This window comes from Dromaius novaehollandiae, chromosome 3 (genome assembly GCF_036370855.1).
Source record: "Dromaius novaehollandiae isolate bDroNov1 chromosome 3, bDroNov1.hap1, whole genome shotgun sequence".
Lineage (NCBI taxonomy): Eukaryota > Metazoa > Chordata > Aves > Casuariiformes > Dromaiidae > Dromaius > Dromaius novaehollandiae.
Genome location: NC_088100.1, coordinates 2,592,783 through 2,614,314, shown reverse-complemented (window position 1 = coordinate 2,614,314; position 21,532 = coordinate 2,592,783). Strand labels below are relative to the sequence as shown.

The following is a 21,532-nucleotide window of genomic DNA, read 5'->3' as shown; positions in this document are numbered from 1 at the left end:
TGAAGGCACTTAGACTTCCTCAATATCCGTGGGTGATTACTGTTCATTTTTGGCTGTCTTCACAGTGTGGATCCATCCCACCTAATTTTAGACTTATGCATCCGAGCCAATCATTCAGAATTCTTTCATAGTTACTAGAAAAAAGAGGCATTTCTAGAGTATATTTTATCTCATCCCAAAGCAAACTTCAAAAAGTAATCAGAGCCTTGTTAGCCAGTTAACCCAAAACATGGCATCAAGAATGGTTTGTTGTTCATATTGGGTGTCTCTCTATGAGCAAAATCTGGAGCCCTGGCTTATAAACTCAGGGAGATGGAGACCGTGTATTGTTTTGTGGGGCATCCAAATGTGTATTGGGATACTAGAAAAATCATTAGTATTACATGAATTAGATACTTGTTCTATTATTCAGTAACTAGAAAGCAGATCACATTAGTGAGGTATATATGGAGGCTTATTTTCCTCTCTCAAAACAAATATAATACATTGTTGTGTACAGATAAAACAATACACTTTCTAATGATACCTGGAGAGGAGACAACTCTCAAGTTGCTTATGCTCAGAGCTCAGACTGAAATTTGGCTTAGGTATGTGGAGGGAAGGGGAAGAGGAAGAGATGTTTCTAAATCACCAGCTGATAGTGTTTGAAAAGAAATAGAGTTGATGAGTGAGTTTGTGTTTAAATTTACAGTTTTCCCAGCAAAATGTGTAACCCAAACACATATGACTACTGTTTCAGTATAAAACTACTTGCCTTTCTCTCTCCCCTGCTGGCCAATTTCAGTCAAATTTAACTAAAGCAACACAGAGGCTTCAAACATGTAAAGTTTCTATAAACTTCCTAAATGCAGCATGGCCAGGCAGAGGATTAAGACTCCAGTTAATTTCTCTGTTGAGAGGAATGGTGCAGTGTGAACTCAGATACCAGAGAACTTGCATGGAAGAGAGATTTCATGAAGGCCCTACCTCAGGAGAAGCATTGCTCAGAGCGTGTGTCCTGTTAAATATGGGGAAATAGGAACAGCAGGCATAAAGCTCAGGAAACTGGCTTCTTAAAGCCCTTGAATTGCAGAATTCTTTTTTTAATTGATACCATTGATGATAAAATGATGTGTTCTGACTGCTCTTGGGGGCTCTCTCAGGTTAATTTCTCTCAATGTGTGTTTCAGGAGCTGTTCGGTGCTGTGCAGGTCACTCCTCTCAGCTCAGGCTACGCCCTTGGAAGTTCCAACTGGATTATCCAGTCGCACTATGAAAAGGTTTCCTATGTTTCAGGATCTTCCTTACTCACAACACACCCTCAGGTACAGCCGCTTTTCTTAGTCCTTTACTGGGGGAGTTGTCTCTTCTCAAAAAAACAAGGACTCACACCAGTTGGGATCAAGTGTAGTGTAGAAGCTGTACAAATGCACCTCAGATAGCAAATGCTAAATTTTTAAGGGATATTGAACAGACCTACCACCCTGATAAGAAGACAGATATCAATAGGTGCTCAGGAAAGACAACCAAAATTCTGTGTTACTGATAATTTGATGTCCGCCTCCTTACCAGATGTGAAATTCTCCTTCACCTTAAACAGGAAAATTCTAACAGTGTTAAACAATAGAGCATTAGTAACCTTTTTTAAAATCTGTATTTCACTAAAGAGTCTTTACAGACAGTTCACAGACTGCTTCTATATCACTTCTGAAACATCCTTCCTTGGAAGAAATGATAGCTAACTGGCTGCCAACATTTCCACCCTGCTCTGCTAAGGGCAAAGTCTTTATAGTGCTGTAGATGTAATTTCCAGTAAATTAATTCTCTCTAGATCCATAAATTCTCAGTGGAAAGAATGGCTTGAAGTTTGCAGTACTATGTGCTTTAGAAGTTGTCAAAATAGTTGAAAGCAATATTAGCAGGAGATACTTAAAAATAATTTAGAAAATATGTCAGGTTCATGATTAGTAAGTAATTTCCCCCAAGGTGAGTATCTTCTAAAGAGCTTTGCTTCTGAGCATCCTTCATTTAAAAGCTTTATCTCAGGAGCTGAACAACTACAACAGATAAACTCTCTTAATAATATGACTGTACTCAGCTGTATGCAGTGTATCAGAGTCTCTAGATCCCTTTTTCTCCTTAGCTTCATGCTGGCCTGGGTTATGATCTTTCATGACCTTCTAGTGGAGGAGCGGCTGCAGCATTTGACAATGTATGTATGGAATATTTCTGAGGAGAAACTTTGTGCTGCAGGAAGTGGTTTGGATAACTAAGAGTGTTTTCTGTTCACTGACATGAAGTGGTGATTCAGCACTGTGATTCTATAAGCATCGTTTATTAGGTTAAACTGACCGCATTTCCTCGTTCTCCAAAGGTGAACGTTTGTTTGGAAACTTTGGGTAAAATCCCTTTTTCTATTTGGGAATGATCTCCCTGTGGAGGGGAATGGTGTGTGAATGAGTTGCCTGGTAAGAGCACAGCCCATGGGTAGCAGATCTGCTCTCGCTCCAGCTTGCAGGAGAAATAATAGCAGTTAAGACAGGGTGGTTTCAGCTTTAAAAAGTGCAGAAAAGGGCCTGCCTTAATCAATAGGGAACATCTCTAGTTTCTAACGAGAGATAAAATCTGGACTATTCACTCTGCTGACACTGTTGTTTGTCCCACGTGCCATAAACCCTCCCTAAGAGCCTCACTTTTTAGCAGACAATCTATCACTCTTTGCATTAGTTTGTATTAACACATAGCTTGAAGGACCAGCTTACCAAGCAGTTGAAATTGCTGTCAGATTGCCTTTTCCCTGTTATTTACCATGTCACAAATGTTAATGAATATTGTTTGTGTATCAGATATCATCATCATCTTGTATTTGCTACCAGATTTCTAATGAAAACAATGGATAGATTTTGGCCTAGTATTAATCCCCATGAACACCATTACAAGCTCCTACAACATGATGATTCTCTAAAGACTAGTAATCTTTGAGACCTGCCAAGCAGCTCTTCATCTATTTGATGGGTTTGATAGATATTATATAGTGATAACAATGTCTCGAGTGGCACAAGGTCAAAATTATCTTCAACAAACAAGCATTTTTTCATCATGGAATGAAAAGTCTTTTATCTGACAAGACATGTTTTTCCACAAAATCATGGTGAGCAGTCTTAATGAAATTGTCATCTTCTAACAGTGTATGAAAACAGTCACTACTGTTTTCCGAGAAAATGATATCCACTTAATCAGCATATGTTTATTTAAAAACATATCCTGACCTTTTTGAATAATAGTGAAACATTAGCACTCTTCCAGTCTTCTGGAACTCCCTCCATAGTGATTAAAAATGAATATCAGCTGTCCAGGGTCTCCTTAGCAGTTTGTTTAGGATGACAAAGTGCCACTTATTTGGGCATACTACTGGAAAAATGTTTCTTGCTCTTACATCTTGTCTAATATTCACAGCAAAAGACTGGAAAGCACTTCCTTCTCCAAAGGTACGAACAGGATGGGGTTCGTCTCACCAACCAAAACTGCCCCCACATCCTTCCTCCGTGTCCTCCCTTCTGCCAGCACTGTGATTTATGTGATCATACAGTGATCCTTCTGAAAAACAACACTTTTTGATTTTTGCCAGGCTAATTCCAGCCCCTGTTGGATCCCTCAGTGCAGTCAGATGAGTGCTTGTGCAGTCCCAGTGAAGATGGCAGCATGGGTGGGAATTAGCAGCTAGGAAGAGAACAGGATTGCTTCTTTGGTATAAATTCTGGTTTAAAGTTTGCATGAAATTAGACATCCAAGTTGCATCTATAATCAGCAGAGAGTTAAGTTACATCTGTAATCAACCTGTCTCTTCTAACAGCAGATAGAATGTTAGACATATAGCTTAAACAGATTAGACATGGCCTGGAGTGTGTACATATTTAAAACTGGGTACAGGGAATGCTGGCTGTTGGGGTTGATCTTGGATGCAGCAGCAGGTATCTCATTTGAAATCCTCAATGGGTCTTTGTGAGAAGTTGTAGTGAGGGATTCAGCAAGACTCTATTAGCTGCTGAAAATAACTGAAGAGCTTTAAAGGGTTTGTCTGAGAGTTAAGTCTAGCACCATGATTTGTTCTCCTTACTTCTGTGTTCTGGCAGATGGTTGCTATTAAAAATCTTGCCTCAACCTCTGCCTAAGCTCCAATTGACATAGTTGCCAGTTGGCACCAAAATAGAGAGCAGGAGTTGACAGCACAGGTTCAGACATGTCACTAAAAGCCTTTTAAGACATCTTCTTTACATTAACCCACAAAAATCAATGCAAGCCCTCTCAGTGCAATAGCAGCTGAAATTATGTGTATCTAATATGGCATAATCATTATGTACATTATCACAGGCAGATTCGATATTATTTTTTATTGCATTATTGGCATTTCATTTTCACGGACACACGATAGAGAGTCAAAGATTGTAATAAATCTCATTTAACAGGTCTGGTCCTAGAAGGTGGTGCATCGTGTAGACTTCTGGCAAAATTTGTTCCCCTGCACATCTGACAGTGCAAAGTCTTTCTCTACCACTTAAGAATGGCACTAGGGGACTGTGAGCAAGGGAATTGCACAGGGAACTTCAGAGCTCAGTAGAGGAAGTCACTTCATCAGTCTTCTAGGTGGACACAGAAACCTTTCCTGGTTGGTGAGATTGAAGAGGGACTATGGAGAATGAATATCCATGAAATACCACTCAGCTGGCTACAGTTGCCCTGCTTTGCTTGAACAGTAGTGGTAGAAAGTGCATCACAGCCTTAGAGTGAGGCTAAAAGCTCACTTTTCAGCACAGTCGGACTGCATCTGCAGAGGGAGAACTGGATTTTGCCACTTCAGGTTGGGTTCATACTAAATTCTGAGTATCAAGAACATGCATTTTCAGTATCAGCTCCCACTTAAATATAATTTCAGAATCTCTACTGTGTGTTTGCTAATGGAGAGAAGTATACATGCATTTTCATTCTTCCTTATTAAAGTGCTAATAAAATGTGTCAAATGATCAGCCTCAGCAAAAGAAGCATGAGCCTTCATGCACAGTCGAGGCAGAAGGAACTTTTGCTTTAGCATTATACTGCCTGTCAGCAGCCAAGTTGCCACACCGTTTCCTTGGGCCATTTAATCGTTGGTCCCTCTGCTAAGTGTGCGAGCCGGAGGGTTGGCTGTGCAGATGTAAACTCTTCTGTCCCCCAGGAAGCAGACGTGGCATGGATAGAAGCCATGTTAGATGATGCTCGTAATAGCTACCCGCAGCACTTCAGCAGCATAATCTAGGATTGTATCTATAACTGTAGGGCATCAGTACAACATACACTGTCAACCCAGCAGAGCAGAGGTCTTACCCCTGTGAAAACATCAATTTTACTTTGACACAGCGTAGCCACTAGTACAGCCTTCAAATAAAGATTAAAGGGAGGCATAGTGGTGATCTGATTCACTATGGGAAACTGGTAAACCAAGTCATGTTTTATTAGTTTAGCTTTGGTGTTGCACTGAGGACAGTACTTTTTCTTTTTTTTTTTTTTTTAAATACAGTTGAATCTGTGATTTTTCAGCTGTTTCCAGATATTGGCTTTTAAGGAAACATTTATTTGTTCAGCCTGATATTATAGGTACATTTAAAAAAGTAAGAGATGCAGATATTATTTCTTAGATAAAGAAGCAAAATCAAACAATATTAAGGATTCTAAAACAATTTATGTATTCTACCAGCAGTAGCTTTTCGCCATTCCACTGAAACAGACCTCTGAAAAAGCCTGCACAAACAAAATTAATCTTAAATGAATGTTTGAAAGTCACGGTTGTAATATTGTGGGCAGCAGAGCAGACTTCAGAGTCAAGGGAGGCTCCTGTGCAGAGTTCAGATTCATACACAAAATTTAGGGCTTCAAGCCCAAAGCTCTTTGCTGATCTCACCTCTGTCAAAAAGAATCCACGGAATGGATGAGGAAAACGATACTACCCTCTAGCCAGCCAGAGAGCCCTGGAAATCAAAGCTGACACCTTGGATTGCACAGGGAGGCTAGCTGGAAAGCAGTGCAGCCGGAAATAGGAGTGCAAGTGTTAAACCCTTCCTGCCTATACTGCCACATCCTCAGCTCCTAATGTTCAGCTCCTAAGGCCATGAAATGATTAGTCTACGGAGAATACTGCTTTGAGATGGATCCAATTACAGTTCAGTTGCATGTTTTGTGCTGTAATATGCAGGTAAACAGTTGGATGTGCTTTTTATTAACTCTAGTTGCATTTCCACAGATAGAGGAATGTTAAGTTTAAATTGTTCCATGTGGCCTCCTTCTTGGTCACTATTTTCTTTCTGTATTTCAGTCCTCTTGATGCAGACCAGAGAAACCTGTGTTATGACCCTGTTACTGATTTTATTTCACTGTGTTCTGTTTCAGCCTATGGACCAAGCTTCTCTTAAAAACAGTGATGTTCTCATCCTGACGGGTCTTACACAAATCCCTACTGCTAACCCAGATGGCATGGTAGGAGAGTTCTGCAGCAACCTGGGTAGGTCATTGGTGAAAGCAGTCTTTTGCTTATTTTATCATCCTCTTCATTGCTTTGGGTGGGAAATAATTCTGAGATTCCTGGAATTGAGTAAGTTGTCCAGCTATAGCTTCTGGCATAAAACTAGCTGTTTAGATTTTACGATGTGCTTCTGATGTCATTAATACAGTAAGTGCTTGGAGAGACACAAGTTGTACCTAAAATATTTTGGAATGGAATAGGTATAATGAGATTTAATCATCTGCTGCTCTTGGTGGCTAAGTATGTCACTTAGCTGCCAACAGACTACGTGTTGCCTAGGTTTTGGGTATCATTCCCAGCTGAAATATTACTATTTCCTTCCTGTATCTCAGCCAGTGTAAAATTGTTACATGCTGTTTTTATGACTTTCAGTTTTGAAAACAGGCACATCTGCTTCCCTTCTTACACCTGATTTTTAAATATATCAAAAGTAAACAGTACAATCTCTGTTTAAAAAAATATATTGAGATATATTTATAGACCTCAGAAATATAAAACCTAATCAGACGCTTTCACAGCTGGAAAAGCTGATAATTGCAAAGCTGTGATATCAGTGTGAGTGGCAGCATTTTTCAGCCTGTTTGGAATGTGACATCCAGTGCTGTTCTCTTCTTTTCTCCCCTTCCCCCACTTCAGCTCCTCTGTGCTCTCACCCTTCTGTCATCAAACCATTTGCTCATATTTGTCCTGCTATGTATTGCATGTTCTCCTATCAGACATCTTCCCTTTATTTTGAACTAACTAGTTCTTACAAAGAAAACTGAAATGCTCATGCTAGGCTTGTTACAAAGGTTATCAAAAGACATTAGAAGTCTAAATCAGGGAATCCTCACGGTAAGTGAATATCCCAGTCCCTATTTCATGCCTGGGAGAAACCTGAGCTGTAGTGGTTAGGTGATTTACCCAAGGCTGCAGAGAAAGGATGGGAACAGAACCAAAGAGCAAGTAATTCTTAGTCACATTTCTTGCATATGTGAATGTACTCTTGGAGAAGAAGAAAAGACAATACTTTCTTTCCAGTTTAAAATCCTTGTGCCTATTCACAGAGGCTGAATATCTATGTACTGTCTGAAAATCCCACTATAAGGCTAACATGGTAGTAGAAAGGAAATAATAGCAGGGATGTGGTAGATTCCTCCAGGAACCAACAACTCTAAGTCAAATTCAGGTATCACTATTTAGGACATATGTTTCAGTTCAAACAGGAGTCATTGGTCCTGATGTGGGAAGTGCAAGTTAAAATTATGGGGTTTTTTTCTTAATATGAGAAGACAATTTAAATGATCATTATGTGGTATAAATACGTATTAATAGGGTGTGTTTTGGCATTTTTTAAGAATGGTCATCCTGGATTAGACCAAAGATCCTCTCTGCCAACACTGTGGCTCCAACTGCAACCATAAGCAAATGTCTAGAGAAAAGTAGAAGAACAGGGCAAAGTTATGTGATACTTTCCCCTCATAATCTCATATCCTTCAACTATTTTTATTTCAGGAATTTCCTGAAGCAGATGTGGCTTTTGTGTAGTTAGTAATGCTCAGTGGATTTTTCTTCCAGGAACTTGTGCAGCCTCCCCTTGAAGCTGCATAAATTCTCAACACCTGTGACTTCCTTTCCTAGGTGATGCATATGTTTGCCTGTGTGTGTGTGTGTATATATATACGTGTGTGTGTGTGTATATATATGTGTGTGTATATATATAAAAAAGATATGTATTTGTATGTATGTATTAGGGGTTGTGTTTTCATTGTTTTTAAACATTTTAATGCTATTACCCTTATGAGTTGTGACAGGTGAGTTTAGGTTACCTTGCTGCACCAGATGTGCTGCCCTTCTCTGTCCCTTCTGGACCCTTCTGGGGGTTACTGCCCCCATGACAGATGGAAGCATGGTAACAACCTACCATCTTACCATCTTACCATCTTACCTTATCTCACCAAGAAGGTGGGTTTGAGCTGAGATGCTAGACTTTGCACTGGAGTGGCTGAGGCGTGGTATGTGTTGCCTTACTGTCAACTCTGCTGCAAGGTCTTACTATGCAACAGATGTGCTCTTGCAGGAAGCGTGGAGGTCCCTGGTATCTCAAACTGCAACAGCTGTTTGCTAAGTGAACAAGAGTGACACTTTTGTTAATTATAATGTTTTTAAAATGTTAAAGTCTTAAAGCTGTAGCTTGGGCCAAAACAAAATCCAAAAGATGAATGCATATAAATAATTGCGTTACATACATATATATAGGTGAATGTTTATCTGCACAAGTTGCTCCAGTTTACAGAAATATTCTGAACTATTAGGAAGGTTTTGCAGTCTTCAGACCAGCTTCTATCTTGAATTAAATAAAGTCAGGGAAATCAGAAAACCATTAAAGAGCAAAGGAAGATGCAATGTTAAAATGATATCACTGTAAGAATCTGAAATTTGAGTGGCATTTGCCAAAAGCTGCAGTGACTTGGAGAAACTAAATAGTTCTATAAAGAAGCAGCGGTAGGGCTGACTCTTACTTGACACCAGAATTATTACCAGTACTATTTACATGTCCACCCCAACACCAAGAGAAGAAAATAGTGGATCAGTTTTCTTGCAGATGTGCAAAAAAGTCCAAAAAAGCAGTAGGTTACTGTGAAAAGCAATTGAGCAGGCAAAACTGATCACAGTGATTTTCATTTATATTTTGCATTTCAAAAGTGTTCAGAGGACTTCACAAGAAGCTGAAAATATGCTAGCTAAAAACTCTAAAGCAGGCACTGGAAATTTCCCAAGTTGTGTATCATAAGGTAATGGCATGTTTGTGACTAAGTGTTGGTAAGCACAGAAATGGAAGTGTGAAGATTTCACCTTCATCTCAGTTTTCATCCCAGCATGTAGGGTTGTAGACGCTGATTCCCATTATTATCGAGTCACATGCATGATTTCCTCTCCACATTGTGTGTGCTGTACTCAAACCATACTTTGTCACGTCTCCAAGTTCCTCTCAGTGTAGCCCAAACCCCCTTTTTCCTGTGCTAAGCACTGCAGCACCAGCACTCTGCAGCTTGAGAAAAGCAGTTGTATTTTTACATTGCCTTGGGCATCATCAGCAAAATTGCCGGACTCTCTCTGTAGGGACAGTTTGTGATATTTCGTGTGTGTGCAGTCGCGCCTGTGTATGTGTGTGCATGTATTTATATAAAGCAGAAAAGAGCACAGTTGGCTTTTCAGGTGCCAGCTTGACCTTGTGGTGGCAGCTGTTTGAAATGCAAGTATCTCATCGTGAGCTGTAAATTGAACAACTTGTTATGGAGCCACTGAAGAAGACTAAATTTGAAATGCCAAGATTATTATACAGTTTTTTTCAAGAGAGTACATCCATCAGTCACGGAGATAAATTGGGCTTTAAACAGCTTTCAAATATACATGTCCTCTTACTGACAACTGTGGAAAGTTGTCCTAGTGGTACAGAAAGCCAGATTGGACCTGTTACTTGCGCAGTAGAAAGTAATACACTTGTAAATGTTTTAATTCCTGTTTTAGACGAGCTGGGGGGTAATTCTTATCCCTTTTACAGAACTGCTTAAGAGCCCCTTCAAGAAATAGTACTTACTTGCCCCAAGCACCAGAAAGATACATAAACTTGCACCAAGGAAATGAGTGGTGTATCCTAATCCAAAGAATTGTTACAGTCTTGTCAGTAGTGGTATAGCCACATTGCTGTCTTTTCCTGTCCTGGGGACTAGGATCAGTCCCGTTTTGAAGCTGTGTCACTATGTAGCCAGGAACATGAAATTCCAAGCGTCAGCAAGCCTAGTGGGTAGGGCAGCTGGGTGGAAGAATGCTCCACTCCCTGGACCGTGATTTTTTATTATTATTAGTTATTGGTAACTAGCTCTGTGGTTTTCCTGACAATAGAAACTCAAGCCGGCGTCTGCCCAAATGCCTGACCCTCCCTTATTCTCTGCGGCCCAAGGAATCTTTAATTTCTAGTTGTTTTTGGCAGAAAAGGCTTGAGGTTCCCGTAGTGAACCAATGGCTGCTGGGAATGGAGAGCTGTGAATTCAGACTCTGAGGCTTGGGGCATGACACCCACCTTTTCCGTGACCTGGGCAAATTCTTGAACCAATCCATTATTAGATGCAAGATCTTCTGCCTGCCTCTTCAAAGGGAAGGTGAGCCGTTTATCCTAACTGGGCGAAGCTACTTGGTGCCTGAGTCAAAGGAGAAGGAGGGTGTTCTGCCGGGGAAGCTGTTTCATGGAGACACGCACCTTAGTGTTTCAGCTGGTAGCTCAGCTCAGGGCAGAAACAACTGCAGATGTACCCCTGTCCTTAGCTTTTTTGGCTGACCACTATTGCACCCTGCGCCCGCTGTCTCTGCCCCATGCAGCATCCTTGCTGCTGTGGATCCCATAAGGTTAGTACTCACCTTTCCTCTTTCTGCCTGCCGAATTCTTGGGTCCATAATGAAGCAGTGTAAATTCTGTTCTGGGAGGCAAAAGCTTAACTTTCAGCCCCCAGATGGCTTTGAAAATATCATTCTTAATCTTCTCATGCCTCTCTTCACATCCTGTTTACAGATGGGATGGTTTAGCTTTGCCCATATAAGAGGGTAATATAACACATTGCTGGGATGTTTTGTAACATCACAGGTTCTAGACAAGTATTGCTATTCCTGTTCACAAATATTTTGATGGTAGAGTTTGTATGTGACTCAGACAATCTAGGCAGTAAACCCACCTCACTGCAGCTGATGTTGTATAATATAGTTCTGATATAGTAGGTGTCTTTGACTGCCGTTTGTTGTTGCAAACAGCGTGTAATAGGCACTGACTCCTGAAAGGAGTTAAGCACCTTAAATGCATATGAAAAATCCTACAAGGTCTGTGTATCTCCCTAGGCTTCCTAAAACCTTTAAGTATTTGGCCATAAAAATCTTCCTTGAACGTGTAGGTGGGGCAAAAAGACCCTTAATGTGCTAGATGCATACCCTATCAGAGTTTGCAATAAACTGAAGCCAAGGAAGTGATTATGGCAAGATTTAATATATGCGTTTTCAGCCTCTTTCACAGCTTTTTGTGTAATGCCTTCATGCATAATGTTACTGTTGCTGCATTGCAATTAACATCAGTCGATGGTTTTACCCCATGGCCACAGATGAAATCCTAGTGAGGCAGCAATTGCTCAGCGAGCTGAAAAAAGTATTTCCTCTTTCCCATAAGGTACAGCATTTTTGTAATTCATTCTGCCAAAAGAACAAAATGTTTGCTCTGTGCTTGCTTTTGCTGTTGTACTCTGATTTGTCTTGATTGCAGAGAGCGCCTATTTTTCTTCTCTTCATTTTCTGTCTAGTCCCATACCGTCTACAGTTCATAGAGGTTTTAAATTGTTCTTGTTATGTTCAAAGGAAATAGAAGTATTTAGAGCTTTTAAAAAGGAAAGCCACTCCTCCACCTGTCCCCCACTTGTAGCTTGGAGGACAGTTTGAAATCACTGGATCTTCAGGCATTCATCTGGAGTAGTGAGAAGTGATTTCGGAAAAGTTTACCGTGTGTGGTGCTTTCAGCTGAGGCCTGTGAGCTGTTGTCCTGCCCCTCTGCGTGGACAGCTAATAGACGGAGCAGGAGTTATTTTGATGGGAGGATGTTCTCTGTCCTTTCGGGCAGGATTTATCCTCATTGCTGGTGCAAGACTGCCCTCTCGTGTCAGGAGTTTTGTATGTGCTCAGTCTGTTGTGCTCCCCACAGCTGATGGAGTATAATCGTTCCCTCCACTGAGCCTGGAGAAGGTGGTAAATGTATTGAATGATCAAAAGCATTTGTATGCCTACAGCGTTCTGCTGATTCACACAATAGCTTCTTATACCTTGTATAGGTTTGGATTAAAGGAACTCTATTAAAAAATTTAAATATGAACCCTGTTCCTTGATTTCTCTCTTGCTTTCTCCCTTAGCTATGACTGTCCGGAATGGAGGAAATGTCCTGGTTCCCTGCTACCCCTCAGGAGTCATATATGATTTGCTGGAGTGCCTGTATCAGTATATTGACTCTGCTGGACTCTCCAATGTCCCTTTTTATTTCATCTCACCTGTTGCCAACAGCTCCCTCGAGTTCTCCCAGATCTTTGCTGAATGGTAGGTGTTAACAAGCTGCTTCATCAGGCTGAATTCACACACCAGCTATGGTAAATAGGTATATGCAGGTTATGTCTACTTGACATATTCTAATATATACTTGATTGGAATTGAGAGCACGTTTCCTGAGTCACAAGCTTGTGCGTCTGTGTGTAAGGAGATGTTCTGTAATTAGGGAAGCATCGTTTCCTGTAGAACATAGGCTGAATGTGTTTACAAACTCAAATAGTCTGTGCTTTTTGGTACTAGCACTGATAACTACATGATACACCTGATTTGAGTGACTTTTAGCTGTGCCTGCTTGCTCATCCAGTGCCCCCAAAACTATACTGTGGTCTCCCTATTTAAGCAAAATAGATTTTTCAGACTTTTAATTTACTGAGTCATGGAAAGGGGAAGCTGACCACTTGTGATTGTTTCTAACTTCTTACCTACCAAGAGGGGCTGTAGATCATTAAACAGAGTAAGTTAGCTTTCCCTCCCTTTCTTCCTCTCCAGATTTTTTAATCTTGAATTCAGGCAAGGGAAAGAGGTGCCCTGGCGATCTGAGATGAATTGATCCCTCAGGAGAATTGTAAAGAGGATTGAAATCTGGTGAATTTAGATTACATTACTTTCAGTGAAAGCAGGAAAATCGAGCCTTGGTGTCCTGGCCAAACTTCAGTGTACTCACCAGTGTGTGTTGACACACATGGTTTATAGTTAAACAATTGTTTGGATCATACTTACATGGTGATTTCATTTCAGTTGCAGCTGAAGTGATGGCTGCATGGTTCTTGCTATAAGAATCCTTTGGGCTAGATACTGCTGTCAAACCAGGAGGAATGTTACGTGTGCCAGTAGGGTAGCACAGCAGCGCTGAGTGCAACGTGCAGGTGAAGCTTGTTTCGTCTGCTGCGTCTAGTTGGCATGATTCAGACACCCAAGTGTTTAGACACCATTTACTTGAATTCGACTTCTCTGTAGTGCCTTATCTTCAAAAGTCAGCACTGACATTAGCAAGTCTCCAAACACATGTGTGTAAGGTAAGAGTTTTACTTGGGTGGAAAGGGAGGCAGAGGTTGTAATGTCTCTAAAATAGAGGTTTGGGGTCAGAACTGGGACTGAAATTCAGGGATTTCAGCCTTCCAATTCTACTATTTAGTCAGCTAAAAGAAATTTCCTGTTTTTTGTATCTCTTAGAATTTATCAAATTTCGTTTGACCCAGACTCATTGCTTTTATAAAAAAGTGAGGAATGTATGAGATGGGTAGTGTTTCCCAGAAAAAGCCACCAGGATAGTGTCACGACAGATAACTGTAACATCACATAGGCCTCCGACAAACCTCTTCCTTAACTCTTGTAATAGGATGAATCAGGAGTGTGGCTAGAGCCCGTTAACAGCTTTCAGTATTTGTGTTCCAAGAATAAATGACTGTTACAAAATAGCAGGTAACAGTGAGCATTGTACATTGATGAGAGGCAGGTTTCCAACATTATAGTTGCGGTAATAAAACGTATAGGAGAACTAGATGATAATGAACAAAAGGACCAGGTCATTGCTGAGAAGTGGGATGAGGCAAGTCGAATTTTTCTGATGAAGGATGATCTGGCTTTGCAAAAATTGCTGAGGTCAGACTAGGAAATGGCATGGATGTTGTCTTAGATGTGTCAAACTTGTCTTCAGCAGCAAAGGGTCTCTGTTGCATAGTGTCTACAAAATTACTTTTAGTTGTCTTGCACCTTTTTTAAGTGGTCTTGCTAAGACTGAATGCTTGTGTCCCATAGGCATTGGTCCTTTAAACAAAATAAATAAGTGATTTTGCACCTGATGCACAGATATGAAATGTCTTTCTCCAAGGACAGCTTAACAGTAGATGGCAGCAGATACTGCAGGATGTTCTGCAGGTCTCTAACCCAGCTTATTTTCCTTTTCTTGTGAAGGTTGTGTCACAACAAACAGACAAAGGTATATCTTCCAGAACCTCCCTTTCCCCACGCTGAGGTAAGTAAACCACGGTCTTGCTGTTTGCTCAGATCTCAGAGTGAATGGATTTCTGGAACCCAGTTCCGTGTGGTTGTTCTGTTTTTCTGATTAATCCTTCTACAGCCATTTAATAGTTTTGGGTCATTATTCTTACAAGTTTTTTTTTCTGTGATTAATTTTGGGGGTGTGGGAGAGGAATGCAGGATGGCGTTCCCTCAATTCAGAGATTACCGTGATGTTTTTATTTCAGCATATAACTTAGATATGCTTGCCTGCTTTACTTCTCCCCCACAGAAGGCTATGTGGTGTACACATGGATGACTATTGCTCATATCAGATTGCAACCACGAATATTCCTTTTGTCCAAGCAGTTTATTTCAAAGCGTATAAAACTAAGAGCTTGTTGTCAGAGACAGCTTAGTCATCCCAGCTCCTACCTCCCTGGCTGGAACAGGCACCATGTTATCTGCTGCAGGAGAAAGGACATCTTGAAATAGAGGTTTGATATAAAAAAGTTAAAGCTTGCAGCACTGTCTGCTGCCATTGGCAGTTTTATATGAAATGACTTGAGCTAGCATCTTGGTGAAGCAGATAGGAATAAGGGTCCTATCTTTTGGAGGGATCTTCTCAGTAATAAAATACATATTTTGAGGAGATGTTTTAGACAACCAGACATTCAACAAATGTGGCCTAACTCCTGCATTCAGAGTTATCTCATATATCCAGAGAGGAAATCTTCTGTTTTCTCCACTGAGAACAGGCAGATGGGAGTAAATGGGAGGCAGGCTGGGAAAGGGAGAGATGAGTCAGAGAAATGATTTCAGTTAAATTGTACTCTTGTGAGGCAGTGAGCCACTTGTGGCATGCAGTCTTAGGAACTGGCTCTTCTACTTCCTGTGATCAAAACTGTGTTTGATGGGATGTGCAGAGTGGCCATTGCAGGTTTAAGAGGCCAGAGATTAAATGCATTTTCTGGGATCTCTTCTTTTCTTTCCTGTAAGAGAAGTTGTCTAGGGGCTTGTTCTGCTGAGCTGGAAATTTCCACTGCCTATCCTGTATCATCTGTAGGTGCTTCAAAGGCATTGTTAGAAGTAGGATCTGACTAGAAGCCCTCACTCTTTCCAGATGCTTGAATGCATTCCAGGCAGGATGTGCAGTGGATTAGGAATAGTCTGTCACCAAGAATAGTGCAGATTGCATGGCAGGCCACCCATTCACCACTTTTATTTTTACCCCTGTAAAACAGTTCCAAAGCTGATACTTGAGTAGAAGACTCTGTAGCCATGCTGCTGGCTCTGCTTTCTGATTTCCCTTGCCTTTTTGCTTTCCTTGTAGATCCACAGTGTCTTTGGTTTCACTGACATCCTATATTCTACCAAAGGCATTCCTTCAAAATTTTAGTTCACAGCATGCATTGGAACTGGCAGGTTTAAGTGAAAGCCCTTCCAAAAATGGGAAGCCAAACATGCAGCTGTCAAAGACTGGATTAATTAAGCCATTTTATATGATGGCTCCTTGTGCTTTATAGAGTGATAACTGTGTCCTCTAATTTTTAGGACATTTTAAATTCTCCAGAGGCCTGTCGATAACAAGATTCTGGCAAATTATTGTTTAGCTGTTCAGAAATTTCTCTGTGCTCCGTGTGTAGATCAAGGTAATTATCTAAGAAAGGATTCACAGCCGAAGATCATTTTCCATGTGACAAAGTGAAGTGCACAGAGGGAGTAATGTGACTGTTACAGCTACAGGCTTGGGTTGACAAGGCCAAATCATATGGGCTATGACCTACAAAGCTAGGAACCTTTTATCATGAGATGCATAAATAGCTTTATCTAGCTAGACGCATGGATATCATTCCTAGGAAGCCATCCTTAGGCTTTCTAAATTTTTGCCTAAGGGTGCCCTTAACTGTTTAAATGCTAAATGACAGAAAACAGTATGTATCCACGCCCTTGTGGCTCCCAAACTATTAAATGACTGCACCCTTAAAGGGTTTCAGCACTCAGTTGCCATCTGAATCAAGTACTGCACATTTCACGGTAGGTCATCTAGCAAAACGGAGATTTGCTGCTTGGGTGTTCAGTTACAGCTGCTGCGTAAATCCTGGAGAATGGAGAAAATACTGGGAAGTGGAGTAACCTGCACTGGCCCCCCGTGATGGACTAAATGACCTGATAGGTCTCTTCACTGCTATTTCATAATATGTATTGGCTGTTTTCGAAAAACAGATTGTATAGTGGGAGGCAGTGGCCTTAGGCACATAGCAACACTCTTTCAAAAGCTTGGCTAATAGCAAAGCCGAAGCAAAGTAACACTCAGGCAAAGAAGACTGAGCCTGTTATTTCATTTAGTGCCTTTCTTAAGGTCATAAATCACTGAAGTTTAGACATGCTTGAGAACACCAGATCAGATTGCTCCTTTCTGTTCCGCGAAATGCGTGGCTTTGTTTTGGTTTTGTTTTAAACAGTCAAAGCACACTGAGATTTACATAGATGATTGACATGTAACACACAACCATGCTCACCGTCGTTTCCCCAGCAGTGCCGAGATGTCCATGTCAGGTATCCTGTGATCATCACATGCCTTTAATTCCCTGTTGCTACCCTTTGAGGGACAACTGCAGTGAATCTTTTATTCCCATAATTTTCAGCTGCTTTGGGCTGCATTCCAGTTTTAGTGGTATCCACAGCTGGTTATGATTTAGTGCTGTCATACTGCTTCTAGGGCATGGGAGAGGAGCTGTTTGGTTTTTCCTTCTAGGAAATAGAGTCGGATCAAATGAAGTAAATGGAAAAGGGTGGAGGGGGGAAATCTTGCAGCTGACACTGTATATATAACTCATTTTATGTGAAACATCTATATAACCTCTTTTCAATATGATCTTTAATTCACTATTTATCCATTGACAGAATCCCAGTTTGCTTGTGCAAAGAGTATCCACACTAGGCTCAGTTGCTACACTGTTTTGGTGTAATTTTACCAAACAAAATGGTCTTAATGTAGAGCTGGCCTGAATAGCCTGACCATGGCCATACCGTCACCCTGGGAGAGAACGAGGACTTGAACTCCAGGCTTCCTGTTCCTGGGTTTGAGCCCTGGCCAGCAGTCTGTCATTTTGTCCTTGGTATCCACTGTCTTCCTAAACCTCTTGACTTCACAACCTCTGGAGTCAGGGATTCTGCTTAATAGCACTCAAGAATTTTTTTAATGAGTATCAGAGGCAGGCATTAAATGATCATTTCAATTGGGTAGGTTGTGACTGGAGAATTGCCTTAATGTTTTCAAAGTAATGGTAGGCTCATGCTATGTAAAGCATACGGAAATTGCCCCTGATGAAAGGATGTGCTTAGCTGCTCGACTGTTGGAAGAAAAGAGGGGATTACTCAGACGTGCCTATTAGTTATTAGCTAGCATTAATAATGTGCCTGGCATGATACATCAGAGAGGGACAGGCCAGGAAATAAGCTTCTAATTATCTATAGAACAAGTCCAGCACTGCACACTGTCTGCTGCTGAAATTGGATGTAAGCTATATAAACAGCAATATTTAAAAACAAACAAGGAAAAATATCCCCCAAACTGCTGACATGCTCAGTCTCTTGCAGCAATGAGTTCCACTAGTGCCTCGTGCATAATGTAGAAGAGCATTTACTTCCTTTAATCCGTTACGGTTGCATTACTTTTGCATTTCACTTGACTATCCTCTGCCATTGTTACAAGAGGTAAATAATATCCAGTGCATTGTCTTCTTTACCATTATTATTTTTATTTTGTCCTCTCTTACTCCTCTCTGTAAACGAAGTTGTTTGGAGCCTTTTCGTTCTCTCTGCAAAGAAATTTTTCCAGGTTTCTGATTTATGTTACCTGTTCTGAACTGCTCCTTGCTCTCCTGGGGTGAATAAAACCAGGCTCACTGCTCACCTCTGCAGAGAACCCACAACGCTGCAACTGCCTCCTTCTTGCTTCCTCCTTTAATGCATTAGTAAATGTTTATCGTATCTCCTCCCACGCGATCACTGCATAAAATCTGTTGTTCTTTGGGATGGTGATTTGTTTCCTAAAACCCACTTTCAGTGAATAGGGGATCTGCTCTCCTTTCGTTGTGAGCAAGGAATATGGGCTAAAATGCTTCAGAGTTGTAAGGGGAATTTGCCAAGTTAAAAACTAGATTTTCCGAATGCCTGTGAATACAGCAGGCTGGCCAAAGCAGATGGTGGCTTTCACTTCCAAGACACTGCTTTGGTTGTATTCTAGAGTCTACTGTCTAAACAGGCTTGGATTTAAGCCCCACAAGGCCCACCTGATGTAGGTGGGACTTAAATCAGTAATTTGTTTTGTTTAGAAATGTTTCTCTGATATCTGGGAACCAAATTGCAGTGTTTTACCAAATGCCATGAGGGCACCATAACATGTCATCCTAACAGCCGTGGTGAAAGTCACCTCCCTGCCCATTTGAACAGAAATCATGGGTTGTAAACCCTGCACCTTATATGGAGGCAGAGGCTTTATAAATGAGTAGCTGAATCGTTCTAGCAAGGCGAGAAAAGAAGCTTTCACTCCTTTTCCTCTCTCTGTTCGATGTTTACATAGCGGATTTCAGGCAATAAAGTTAGTGAATCCAACCTTTCCAACACTTCCCTCAAATGCCCACAATAGAAAAATTTAAGAGGTAATTTATATTGATCGATATTTGTAGAGATGGTATTTTGCTAGCAGAGGAAGAATTTGGATTTACTGCCCTCTTAATAAGACTCTGTTAGGAACACCAAGGAGGAATGGCCAGCAAATGCCTGTTTTTTGGGCTGAAAATAGCTAGGGTGGGAGTAATATTGATTCTGTGGTCTTAAATCTTAGCATTTGTTGTCTTCGTCTCTACTTCCCCCCTTCGTATACCAGTTCCTGCATATTACATTCAAAGCAATAAATACTCAGAACCAAGTAACACAGTATTATACAGCATTAGGCCTCTGTCAGCATTGGCCTTAAGAAGGGAGTGAGGGAGGTGAAGTTAATAGATGCATCACTCATTCATCGATAAGAGCCACATCTGTCCAGAGCTGTGGATACAGAGCACATGCGCGCGCATACACACGCGCACAGAGTAAATAGCAGTGTATTTTGGCTCCCTTCAGTAAGGGGTACACAAAGACTCTGCAGATTTATCCTGTTTGTAGCAGCATTTACTGACCCTGTAAATCAAGTGTACTGCTTTAAAGGGAAGCATAAGCATCGGGTATTTAAAAAAGCAGAGCTCTGCTCCGTCTCCGTTCGGTACTTTACCATCCTCTCTATCTTTTAAGCTTTCTGTCAATAATAGCTATTTCTGTAGAAGGATGCTCTGAATGTTGTTTCTGGTTTCCAGAACTCAGTCCAGTTTTAAAAATATGGATTGGCTAAAGGCCAGACGTTGCTTTTGGCCGAGGCTTGGTACAGGTTGGAGATCTGAACATGACTCACTAATGAGTGTTGTGCTTATACAGCCCATCTCATCTCTCGGTATCAAAGATCTGCATGGATCATCACAAATTGAGTCCTCTTAATGATTTATGAAGATTTTTTGGACCTGTTCTGCAAGTCCAGCTCCATATATTTTTGATTGGGTAGTTGGAAAAGATTTTGCTCTAGATACTAAAGTCTACCAGCTGCTTTATTACTGGAGTAAGCAGAATATCTCTAAATTTGTTTTTGTGGCCTTTCACCCCCGCTATGCATCGCTGTCAGGATCAGAGATTGTGCGCTTGGGTGTGGAGCTTCGCTACACCTATAAAGATCTCCGAAGACAGGAGGAAAAAAAAAAGGTGAAAAAACACCACACACTGCCTCAGGACATGGTGCCAAGGATTCAACGTGTGTCCCTCTTCCCTCTTGAGCTAGCACAGCACACCCCAGTTAGAAGCAGTGCACCCCAGCTTTGTGCTAGAGGGTGTTGTGTTGCTGGAGATAAAAAAAGAAGAAAGAAAAACAACACACAAAGCCCTGAAGACTGGATTAGAGAACCTGTGTCTCTCTTCAAAGTAATAGGAAGCAATTTGAAGCTGCCATAAAGCTGTGAAAAGAATACCGCTTTTTATGTTTATAAACATACAATGAACATTTGTATAGGTTTAGCAGTGAATAGGTTGTTGATAATGCTTTTGCACTTAAAATGCAGGCCTCACATCTTAGCAAAGATATGAATGTGACTGCATGTAAATATATATAATCTTAAGGAGTCTGTGAATCAGGATGCTGGAAGAGCACTTTGTGATTTTCAGAAGTGCATTACATAAATGCTAGTTGTAGAGATATCTTTCACACAGCTACTTGCTGGTCCCTGAGAAAGTCTTGCCCTGGAATGTCACATATCCCCCTTAGTCTCTGGAGTAGAAACCGTCCCCTTCTCACAGTTTACCCAACTGAATCTGCTTTTGAAAATTCAGCTTTGGGTCTTTTGACTTCCCCCAAAAAATCAGAAGTCATGTGTTTAGCTTAACATGGCTGTTTCCTGCCTGTTCTTTTAAATGCCTGTATTTTATGGCACAAATTTGTTTTGCCCATTGTCTGCTAAACTGCAGCTTTTATTACTGGAGATAAATTTAGAATGTAAATATTGCACTCCAGAATTGTTGATGAGAAACCTTTACTAGTCTTAATTACAGAAATGTTTGCTAGATTGAGTGAGTATTAATTGCCAGAGCAGTTATTGGATACATATTCAAATTTGCCTTTTGAAGGCTAAATTGAAGTTTAATACTGCTAGTAGCCTGCACAGAATAGAGTGCCTCAGGATCCAAGGATGCACGTGGAGATAATGGGCTGTGTCTACCTAGGGTTTCCTGGAAGGATGGATACCTATCTCGTTCCACTCTACCCATTCAGGTGTTGCTCAGTGGTTTTAAACAGGATGTGTAGGAAGGCACACGCAAAGTAACAGCAAAACTTTTGCTGTGAGG

The 21,532-nt window shown here is 40.9% G+C and overlaps 1 protein-coding gene across 1 annotated transcript in view; it reads left to right on the top strand.

Annotated features, from left to right (window-relative positions):
- The window catches only part of INTS9 (integrator complex subunit 9), a 70,834-nt gene that overhangs the window by 22,987 nt on the left and 26,315 nt on the right, over nt 1–21,532 (top strand). The window contains exons 8-11 of the mRNA XM_026102014.2: nt 1,170–1,304; nt 6,400–6,511; nt 12,454–12,634; nt 14,558–14,618. Coding sequence (XP_025957799.2) covers nt 1,170–1,304; nt 6,400–6,511; nt 12,454–12,634; nt 14,558–14,618 — 489 coding nt within the window. The remainder of the gene's footprint in view (nt 1–1,169; nt 1,305–6,399; nt 6,512–12,453; nt 12,635–14,557; nt 14,619–21,532) is intronic.